The 10,853-nt window shown below is 44.5% G+C and overlaps 1 protein-coding gene across 2 annotated transcripts in view; it reads right to left on the bottom strand.

The window, feature by feature from the left end:
• Positions 1 to 1,857: 1,857 nt before the first annotated feature.
• SLC26A7 (solute carrier family 26 member 7) overlaps positions 1,858 to 10,853 on the bottom strand; it is a 29,932-nt gene continuing 20,936 nt past the window's right edge. For both annotated transcript variants that reach the window (XM_081116576.1, XM_081116575.1), the window contains exons 11-19: positions 9,852 to 9,947; positions 9,121 to 9,227; positions 8,190 to 8,256; positions 7,177 to 7,314; positions 6,218 to 6,266; positions 5,707 to 5,807; positions 3,794 to 3,848; positions 3,581 to 3,693; positions 1,858 to 2,128 (exon numbers count right to left, since the gene is read on the bottom strand). In XM_081116576.1, coding sequence (XP_080972702.1) covers positions 2,087 to 2,128; positions 3,581 to 3,693; positions 3,794 to 3,848; positions 5,707 to 5,807; positions 6,218 to 6,266; positions 7,177 to 7,314; positions 8,190 to 8,256; positions 9,121 to 9,227; positions 9,852 to 9,947 — 768 coding nt within the window. In that variant the 3' untranslated portion in view covers positions 1,858 to 2,086. The remainder of the gene's footprint in view (positions 2,129 to 3,580; positions 3,694 to 3,793; positions 3,849 to 5,706; positions 5,808 to 6,217; positions 6,267 to 7,176; positions 7,315 to 8,189; positions 8,257 to 9,120; positions 9,228 to 9,851; positions 9,948 to 10,853) is intronic.

Genomic DNA, 10,853 nt, shown 5'->3' with positions numbered 1-10,853 from the left:
ATCTCTGTCTGTGTCTTTGCTTCGTGTCCTGTTGTTCTTTTTAGTGATACAGCGGCTTTCTCTGCACAACAGAACAGGGCCCCTGGGAGGGAGGTGCTCGGATCCCCACCATCCCACCAGGCTGGAGAGGAAGGCCATCTCCAGAAGGAGAATTCCCATGGGCGGACTAACCCTAAAACAGGCCCAGGCTGAGTCTTGTAAAAGGGAACAAACATCAGGATGGCAGATGAACATATTTACAAAGTCAGATGGTCAGATCACTGACCATCTCTGTGCTACACAAAGTCTGGTTAAGGGGAACACGTGGGTGGTTTTAAAAAGTCACGGGGTCAGATTTCCATGCTTAGGGCACAGATAACAATGGGGCGGCATTTGGGAGGCGGCTGCCATGTGCGTCTGCGGTGACGCTGACGCCTTGGAGCAGCACGGCCGGGGCCCCCGCTGCAATATTAGCAGAACCAACGGGGATTCGTGTTTGCGTCATAGGCCTTTGCGAGAGGGCGTCACATAGAATGACTACGGGATTTCTGGTTTGAGTGCTGGGTAAATAATGGTACCTTTAGCCAGAATGAGGACATACAAAGGTGAGAGAGGCAAGTTCATTTTTAACAAGTTGCCGGTCATGTAAAATCTCCCAGTGGTGTCTGGCAGGCGTCTTGGATACCTAAGTCCATAGCCCTGGAGAGAGGCCAGCTGAGCTGGGTATATAAGGCTGGGGAGAATTCACAGAGAGTACTTGAAATCAATAGAGAACTGTGGTTCCTTCACGATATAACCTGCTTAACATGCTCAGTCTTCAGTACAAAGCCAGCATTGACTAGGATGACAGGTGTATCTTCTAACTGTTTAGGGAAAAATCACACGCACACACTTCAGAAACATCCATATATAAATATACAGAGATACGTGCATCATGTTACATTGAGTGTCTCTGTGAAACAGGAAGGTACCCAACTACTGTAATCTTACTTATATCATAATAGCACAAAGCTATTACCACTTGCTGGTGGTATTTTCTCATCTAAAAATCGTATCTGTGAAAAAAATATAAAATGCGCAACTTCCACATTCTCAGCCTCTAATAAAAATTCAGCTGAATGCAGAGGTTTTATGGGGTGGGGATGTGGAAATTAGGGGTATCAGGGCTTAAGATCTCCTAAGCATTTCCAGTATTCACAGCAAAAGAGATTAAGGTGAAGAACTTGGTTCCACTGGGACGCCAGCTATCTTGAAAATATTCCTGAAGATGGCCTTGCATGGAAAAGTAGAGAGAGCAAGCGTTTCTAGTTTGCCACTTGTTTTTGTTTGACTTATTTTCTGTGAATGTCCCATCATAGCCCATAAAATAACATTTAACCTTATTGATATTTAATTGGTTGGGTTCCCCCCCCCCCAAGGGAAAATGGCAATTTGCTAAGTTTTTTTTGTATATTAGCTACAGATGACCCGGGTTTTTACAAATGGTTTGCAAATGTGCTAAACCTCTCATGACAAAGTGTTTCCCAGTTTTACAAATTAACTTACAACAAAAGAGAAATCAAACAACACAGGACACTGGGGGGAAGGAAATAAGCTCATGTTTACCTTTCAGGACACTAAAGCTAAATGCATTCCTTGCTGGCTGGTTTTCTCAGTGGTTAGAGAGTCGGCCCACAGACTGAAAGGCCCATCCCAGCCAAGGGCACGTACCAAGGCTGGGGCTCTCCCCGCCCTGGGGGGGCTCGGGCGGGAGGCATCCAGTCGATGTGTCTCTCTCACATCGATGTTCCTCTCTCTCCCTCCTGCCCACTCTCTCTGAAAAGCAATGGAAAAATATCCTCGGGTGAGAATTGAAAAACAAACAAACAGACAAACAAAATAAATGCATACCAACTTTATAAAATAACTATAAAACAACCTACTCAATGAAGCAAGCTGCTCACTAACACAAATGAGAAAAAAAGTTGTCAGCAAATCTCGCCCAGGGACCCTGCGGTGAATGAGCCACGTCACACTGGGCCAGCAGGGGTCCCTGCAGGAGCTCAACACAGGGGGGCCCGCGCCGTGCTGGGGGGGCCCCTCGGGGCGGCGGCTCCTCGGGGCGGCGTCAGGCTTCACTCTGGCCTCCGAGCCTGCTCAGGTTCTGCAACTGAAGAGCGAGAGGTGAGCACCTGCTGCCGACAGCTGCGGCCCAGCTAAGAAGGCCGCCCGCGGGGCGTCAGACCACAGCCGCCTAAAGCTCCGAGCCCACGGTCAGAGGCCTGAGTGGAAACCAGCTCGACCGCTTACAAACCGTCTAACTCCCGGGCCTCAGTTTCCTCGTTGCTTTTGGGTGTGTGTTTTTAAAAAATTTTTATTTCTTTATATTTTTGGGGGGGACATGATGAAACAATTTTATTCTTTCTCACCACACTGTTAAGCTTGCTTGATGGAAATTGACAACTTTTATTTCCCAGAAGGAGCATTTCTGGGGCTTCCCCCCTTTTTATTGAATTTATTGGGGTGACACTAGTTAACAAAAGTATACAGGCTTCAGGTGCAAACTCCACAGCACATGTCTGTGCGCCGTACCGGGTGCTCTCCGCCCCAAGTCAGGTCCCCGCCGGTCACCATTAGTCTCCCCTGTTCCCTCCTCCGCTTTACTCCCCACCCTCCCCCAGCAATCCCCGCGCCCTTACTGTTGTTTCTGTCCCTGAGTTTTTTCTCTATTTTTTTTTTTTTGGTGTTTTTCTCAATCCCTCCACCACCCCCACCAAGTTTCCTCATTTCTAAAAAATGGCTTAAATAATAGTACTTTCCTCATAAGGTTGCAGCAAATTTAGTGAATTAATGTGGGCAAAGCTCTTAGCATATTCCGAGAACATGACTGGCACTCGAGGATGTTAGGGTTTAATTGTAATAACAGTAGTAGTAGGGTTATTACTGTGTAAATACATACAGCTCGGATCTAATATAATAGGGATGGCCCTGGGAGGCACCAAATTCTGTTCTAGGGATGACAAAAGGCAACATGACTTAAATATCAAAGAAAAGGTGCAGGAAACCAAAGCTCTGGGAACAGTTCTAAGACTAATCATAAAGCCCCGTATTTGGAGCTTAACGTGACAATTCAGATCCTGTGAGTGTTGGGCTTTCTAAAGAGTTTCCAAAGATGGTGACATGAGTAGAGAGTCAAGGGTAAAAGCCATAAGGCTATATTTAGAGCAGGGGAAAAAGCCATAAGGCTATATTTAGAGCAGGGGAAAAAGCCATAAGGCTATATTTAGAGTCCTTGTATTTGACAGGGGGGATTCAAATTCCTAGGATCGTGGATCCTGGAAGAGGCCTTTATTTTACAAGCAAGCAGTTTGTCCTTAGTAGGTGATCCCCAAATCCTCTCTGCCATGATGCTACTGGAAAATCCCAACTAGCAAACAATGTTCATAACTGGTCCAGAAAAGGAATGGCACCATTTCTTTACCTGTGGTAGCGGACTTTGGGGGGGGGGGGGGTGTTAATAGAGTCTCAGATGCCAGGGGAGTAATAAGCTATTATTAAAAATACGAAGCTCTTGATTTCACATTCTACTTTTTCTTATAACAACTGTTGCAGGCCAACTTACTTGTCTCACTTTGCTTGAATGGATGTGACTTATTGCCGTGGATACCGATTTAAAAAACACTGGCTTCTCTGAGTCTAGGTTTCCGTGGTACTTCATCGCTTTTATCAAGGAAGCTACAGGGAAGCACAAGTGGTATAAGGTATGCAGAGCAGCCGGAGGGGAGCGTCCGATGGTTCTAGGATTCATGTTAGCCAAGGACATTCCCCCTCTTACCTGTGCAGTGGGCTAGTGACACATCCACACCCCTGCTCTTGCAGTCCAGGTAAACCTGGGAGAATGAACACAGTATTTCAGCGATGAATGCAGGATAGCCAGCCAGAAGGGATAAGACAGGCTTTTTTTTTCAGAAGCAAGGTGAATTTCTAGCAAAAAGCCAATTTTTACGTCAGACCCGCAGAGGGCAGTATTGCTACACAGCCGGGCGTGCCCTGGCCCGCTCCTGAAAGGCTGTCTCAGCCAGATGAATGCATCCGGGCATTTTACCTTTTATGCAAATACATTTGGCCGCTTACATTTTCCATTTCGTTTAATGAAAATTTTAAAAATTACCTTTCCTTCCCTGTAAGAATTATATAAAAATTTTTCTCAACCTTCTTTTATTGGAAGTCAAGGACCCATTTATAAAAGTGATGAAAATAGCTGACTTTAATATTTTTACAACAACTTGTTCATATTCGTGGGCTCTCGAAATCCCATCCGTGATGGGTAAGTTGAGAACCTCTCTGGACTTGAAACCAAGCTTGAGTGCCCTGCTTCCATTTTTTAGGATCCATCGAGATAAGAGATCCTAAGTAATCTGCTTGCCATACTGTCAGGCCTCGCCTCATTTAAGTCCAAGAAAATCTCAGGTAGGAACAGTGTGTTCAAGGCCCTGATCTTAAATTTACCCAAACCAAAAATCAGCCTGTAAAAGGCAGCCCAAGTAAATCTAGACGTTTTAGTAATTGTAGGGTGGATTTTGTTATATAACAGTGATGTATCTTACATATAAAAAAGAAAACAGCATTTAAACGCATTCTAAGGTTACGCATAATACATCTAAAATGTCCCCTTATATTCTTGTAGCAGGAGCCAGTCTGTGCTAGAAGAATTGTAGGATAGGAGATGTGTCGCTCTGAGCATGAATCTGCTTGCAAACAATTAAATAATTAATACATGAACTGAGTGTGGCCGTTGAACCAATGGCTCCTGCATCTGTAAGTTGAAATCGTTAATTCAAGGTGACCTGTCAGTGTTTGACTTTCTCTTAAGCTCAGTAAAGCACACACACATTGCTGGGGGTGGTTTGTGGGAGCCGATAAACACAATCTGCAGTTCACTGACCTCTCCAGTGTCCCAAGTACAAAAATAAATAAAAGCCGCTCCATTTCCTTCAACGTCTAACTCCTAGGCGAACGTTTCTTATGCTAAAGCAACTAAGAAAATAGTCAAGGAAATGTTATTAAAAAGGGGAAGAAGCGCAGGGCTGAAGGGACCCGGCGGCTCTTCGCTGTGGACCTTCTTTCAGGATGGCCACAACGAAGACACAGTGTTAGTTGCAATGATAGTATTTGCATTTTAACAAATGACTATTGCACCCAGCCAGTGTGGCTCAGTGGTTGAACATGGGCCTATGAACCAGGAGGTCAGGGTTCGATTCCTGGTCAGGACACATGCCCGGGTTTCTGGCTCCATCCCCAGCAGGGGACGTGCAGGGGGCAGCTGATCAGTGACTCTCATCACTGATGTTTCTCTCTCTCTCCCTCTCCCTTCCTCTCTCTGAGATCAATAAAAGAACTTTTTTTTTTTTTTGAAAAAGAGAAGACTGTTACAAAATGAGAAAAAATAGAAGTTAGCATTATTGAGTATTTACTAACTTCTACAAACTTCGTGATCTTTCTATAGAACATATCATCTCTGAGCTTCACAACAGCCTAGTGCAGTCGGTATTTCTACTTCCAGTTTGCAGAAAAACACACTTAATCGCACATCGTGGTCGTGGGGGGCCCCGCGCTCTCTGGGCGTCGGAGGGGACGGGGAGATGAGCATTGACACGGGAATCAGGGCCCCGGGGCTCAGAGTGGGCGGTGAAACCCTGTGACTGAAGGGAGGGGGGTCATCAGTCCAAACACAAGCTGTGTAAATACCTCAACAAGCACGGAGACCCCGGAATAGTCAAAGAAGGTCACCCCGCTGCAGTCCAGGACCACACGCCACCCCTCGCTGGGGCAGGACTGTGACGCTTCCTCTGCAGAAGGAACACAGACCCGGGTTGGGAGACTCCTCAGGTTTCTGCTGCGGATTCTGTGGAACGTGGAGCAACGGCAGTGGCCTCGTGCGCAACACGACCGGCTCCAGACGCTCTGAATCTTTACATGGTCAACTCAAGACTCGTTCTGTCCTAAATCTTTGATTTTTTATTACTTACGTGTTATCTCGGGTAATTATTATAGACCTCGGGGAAGCAGACAGGATAGGGTAGCTACCAGAATCGTTTCACAGGAGGTGAACTCCAGCTCGGCCGTTTAGATCATTCTGGAAAAAGCATCTGGCCGGGGGGGGGGGGCCCCCCGAGCAGGCTCGAACCGAGGCCCCAGGACCTGCCGCAGCCGCCTCGGGCTGCTTCAGGTCAGAACCCTGTGTGAAACCCGGACTCACCACTGCAGGTGCCATTGCACAGAGAACTGAGCAAGGTGTTTTGTTCACACTGAAATGAAAACAAACAATAATAGCATAATAAAAATTCACCCCTTCCCATTCTTTTCTCCATAAATAACAAAACGCTGGCCTCCGATGCCTATTTTCCATAGTCTATTTATTTCAGAAGAGTAAGTACAACAAAGGGCAGTAATAAAATGATAATTAGCTCTAAGCGTAAGCTCGCTCAGCAGATCATTTACGTTGTCAAGTAAGACTGTCTTGTTTAGAATATTTTATGCAAGACTAAGTTTGTTTTGATTTTTGACCAGGAATTAAACGTTCCCACACATTGTCCTGTAGCGTATCCGATCAGAAAGGGACCTCGTTCACACGGCACTCTTTATACTTATTGATTTGTTAGGGAAAGCAATTATTTTTCCACTTTAGATGTTACATCCATCTTCCACTCGGACTTATCTTTAATGCCCTATTTTGTGCTTTTCGGTAAACAAACGCTCTTAATAATCTAGGGAAGTTTGATGGCCATGGTCTCTGTGCTTAATGCTTTTCAGTTCTTGTATATCCTGTCCTACATGCTCTGCTAAATTTATATTCATCTACCACTCTTTGGCCTTCAGTCACCTTGGCATTGATATAACCATATATTTCGTATGATACAAAAGTTAACTGTTTATCTGAAGATCCACAAAAATGCCTGAGGAACATTCCTGATTTATGGAAACGCTGAATAATGAAAATGACTCCGTATCCTACTGTTAAACTTAAAATCGATGATCACGGACGCCCTGAGAGCTAACTGTAAGACCATCTAAAAAGCGTAATACAATATAGCGTTTTGCTGAGGGAGAGGCCTCTGTGCACTTTTATAGTGTAATTCTGCTGATGCACGTTTCTGAGTATCGTGACATAAGGTGACCTGTGTCACAGCGTTGTAATCATGAAGCAGTTGGTCCTACCTTGCTGGTCTCATCGAGCGGCTGGTGGCTGGCCTGCTCTTTTCGGATTATACGTATGAGATCAGCGTGAAACTTCTTCGCATTCAGAAAAACAAGCGGGCTGTTGATTGAGATAATTTTCACCTGCTGCAGGGTTTCCTTTGGGAGGAGAAATGGGTTAGATTCAGGATCCTGAATAATATAAAACAGGGGAACTCAACCCAATGACCCTCAGCCTCACGAGTCTGAATGTCACGCGGTCATGAAGCAATCTCTTCGCTAACATTTCCATCATTAAAATGTACTCGGAGAACTTAATATACTATCGTGTTTCTCAGGGGAAATAGGTGCATTTTCTTCACTAAGAAACATTAGTAGCCACAAGATGAGTCTGAAGCATTTTAGAAAACGGCTCTTTCTCACTGCACACTTGTCCCTCGGAATGAAGAAGCCAGAGCAGAAACACAATGGGCCTGATCATCACGAGCAGGGAAAACACGTCCGTTTTGTTTTTAATAACTGTGCCCTGCGCGAGGAACTGACTCTTTCGTCATTCCATAACCATGGGATTGATTGCCACCTGCCAGTAATACAACCTCATTGTGTGTGTTAAAAAACAAAGCACAAAAACACACACTACCGTGGCCTGACGTCGCCTTCTCCCTGTCCCAGTCCCCGTCTTTCCTCACCGCTACTTGGGAGAGGCTGGTTGGGTTAGTGCGACTGTCTCATGGGCCCCAGCAGCGGGAAAGCGGTTTCCAGGCGCCCGAGTGAGCCTGACTATGACCCCCGGGGCCTGTGGTTCATTGTCGCGCGTGGACGCGAATGCAGCTTTCCCTGGAGTGGTTCTGCTGGTTTGCTGCATGTCAACTACCATACGTGTGGTAGTTGCAACTTAAAGTTCAAACTAATGAAAAATGCAATTATAATGTTTTTCAGTATCATAACTTATCCGCTTTTAATGATATTTTAAAACCAACTAAATCACAAAAATGGTTAGTAACTGCCCAAAGGAGAAAAGAAACTAAACTTACGCCATCTACTTCTGTCTTCACGTAAAATTCCATTTCTTTTGTGTTTTTTATACTCAGTGTCTTTGCTCTAGAATTAAGGCAGATGGAAAACAACATGTCATTTCCTAATTTCTACATTAACCACAGAGAAATTAAAAGGATGTTTTAACAACAGGGACGTATCTAAAATGGTTTAGGGCCTATGTCCCATTTGTTAATAAAACACTGGAAAGTCCGTATTTCTCCAGGATCCCCAGGCATAAAGGGTAACAACAGGGACTCTTAAGTAGTGATTTAAAAATGTGATTCACCTAATCGGGGCTCCCAGCCAACACGTAGCCAAGCTACAGGAGGTGAACGGACAAATACAAGTTATAAAGCAAAAGGTTAAAGAGTCTACAGATTTTGAGAAAAATCTTTATTTCACAGAGAATTTCAAGGGAAGGATAAGTGAGCAAAACTGTTACCAGATGGAAAACAGAAAAATCTGCTCACAGGTATTCAGTAAAAAAGGCAAAAAGAGAGAACGTTCTTTGATAAATTACCTAAAGAAAGGTCTATGACTAGATAGACTAATACGGCTTCTGAAAAATTAAATTTCCTGAAGTTATTTTATTTTCTAAAGTACTAAATTGTTCCATGGTTTGTATCTCATTGTAAACTTTATCTCTTTATTTAATTAAAAATAGCTCTGTAATACAGTGTATGGCAGGGAGATTATTTACTTCAATAGATGTTATATATTCTATTTTACGGTACTGACAACATATTTATCTTCAGGGCCACGTTCTTACACACCACGTGCAGATAAGCCTTTTCCCGCTGTGGCCCACGCTGGTGCGAGTTAAAACGGGGGGCCCGGTGCCTTGTGGCCACAGCAGCAACAGCCGCCGGTGGCGCCACGGACGTCGCGGCTGTGTCCCCGGGACAGCACATCCCAGTGAGAGCTTACCTTGAGAAGCGGCCGAGGACGACGGCTGTGGTGCAGACGACACCAAACAACAGCCCCACGTTGGCGGCAAAACATATCGTGAATACGTACGTGCTGACCCACACGCCCTGAAAGAAGCAGAGGGGTCCGCCAGCGTCCCCAGCCTTCCCGGGGCCGCCGGATTCCTCAGCTTGGCCACAGCGCTCCAGCAGCAGGCCCCCCGCGCCCAGCGGGGCCTCCGAAACCCCTTCGTCACGGCCTCCCCGGGGCAATGTGACCCATTTAAAACCCAGTTCATGAGACTTTTTGTATTCAGAAGGAATGCGGTCGCTGTTAAGATTTTCACCGTGTGTTACTGTGGTGAACGTATCGCAGCAATTAGTGCCGATTTCTCGCACGGTATGAATTGTCATATTTCTGTGTGTGCTTCCTGATGGGCTTCACTGCCTAAATTAATTCAGAACAGAAATGAAGAACCCCCGATCCACTCAAGCGAGTCCGCATTTCTTTAAAGGTTCTCAAACAACACATCCATCAGAATTGGACTAAATTCCATGTCTATTTCTTGTAAAGACATTTCACGTCTTAATGCACTTTATTAAGATTTTGAAATAAGTTTATGGTAGTTAATTTCTCAAATGTAAAGTGTCTCAAATGACTGAAACTACTTTCTGCAAATAAAACTATTAAAATCCGTTTTGTTACATGTGTTTAAGCCAAAGGTGAAAAATTTAGGCTAAGTTTCTACTCACCCAATCGAATTTATCCACATTCCAGTACTTTTTTAAATCCCGAAACTGCATGAGCATTCCCTTCAGTCCCACGACGATGACACTTGCAAGAACACACTACGAACGAGAAACAGGTGAATGAAAGAGCAGGATAAATATTTTACTCAAAACTTAAAAGAACCAAGGTATTTTTATTTCTTTCTTTGTCTTCAGAGTACTTACTAGAAAAGAAGCATCACCATTTAGAAGACTAGTGTAATATTTATTTTGTCTGGAACTAACCTACTATTGCACCTCAGGAATGTAATACCAGCCCTAGAAAATCACGGGTACGATTTTTGTCATTCTAAAAACTTAGAAGGAAGGGTAAAGGAAAGTATTGATAAGGGTGAGTGTTATAAAGCCGACTGTCCTCTTACCTTCATAATCATTACTTACCACCGTTTGTTTGAAATTTGTTTGTTGCAAAATTAAATATTTATATCAGGTATTTCTTAATTTTTTATGTATTTACTTGAGAGAGAAGGGGAGAGAGAGGCATCTGTTTATTGTTTCACTTATTGATGCATCATTGGTTGAGTCTGGTATGTGCCCTGACTGGGGATCGAACCCGCAACCTTGGCACATCGGGACGACACTCTAACCAACTGAGCCACCCAGACAGGGCTCATGTATTTCTTTATAATTGCCTTTTGCGTTAATCATCTGGTTTCACCTAAAGATATCACTCTCTTGAAACGTGAACTTGATTATTGAAGGGCCCTCCGGGGGAAATTACATAATCTCACCCTATGGATGAAGACTTGTAACAAGGCAGGCCTGGCACTGTGTCTGGTTCCCTGGAGGCCAGAGTCTTACTTGTGTAACGTGGGTGCCTCAGGCCTGTGAAAGGCAAGATGAACGCCGGGGGCTAGTATTCTGAGTCACTTTGTACAGGGATGTGTCAAAGGCGGTGAGATGTACTCTGCGCCCTACTGTCTTTCCCAAACACATTTTCTAACAGTACAAGTTGGAGTAAAATTT

The sequence above is a fragment of the Miniopterus schreibersii genome (assembly GCF_964146895.1).
Source record: "Miniopterus schreibersii genome assembly, chromosome: 17".
NCBI lineage: Eukaryota > Metazoa > Chordata > Mammalia > Chiroptera > Miniopteridae > Miniopterus > Miniopterus schreibersii.
This window is presented reverse-complemented; position numbering and strand designations above follow the sequence as displayed.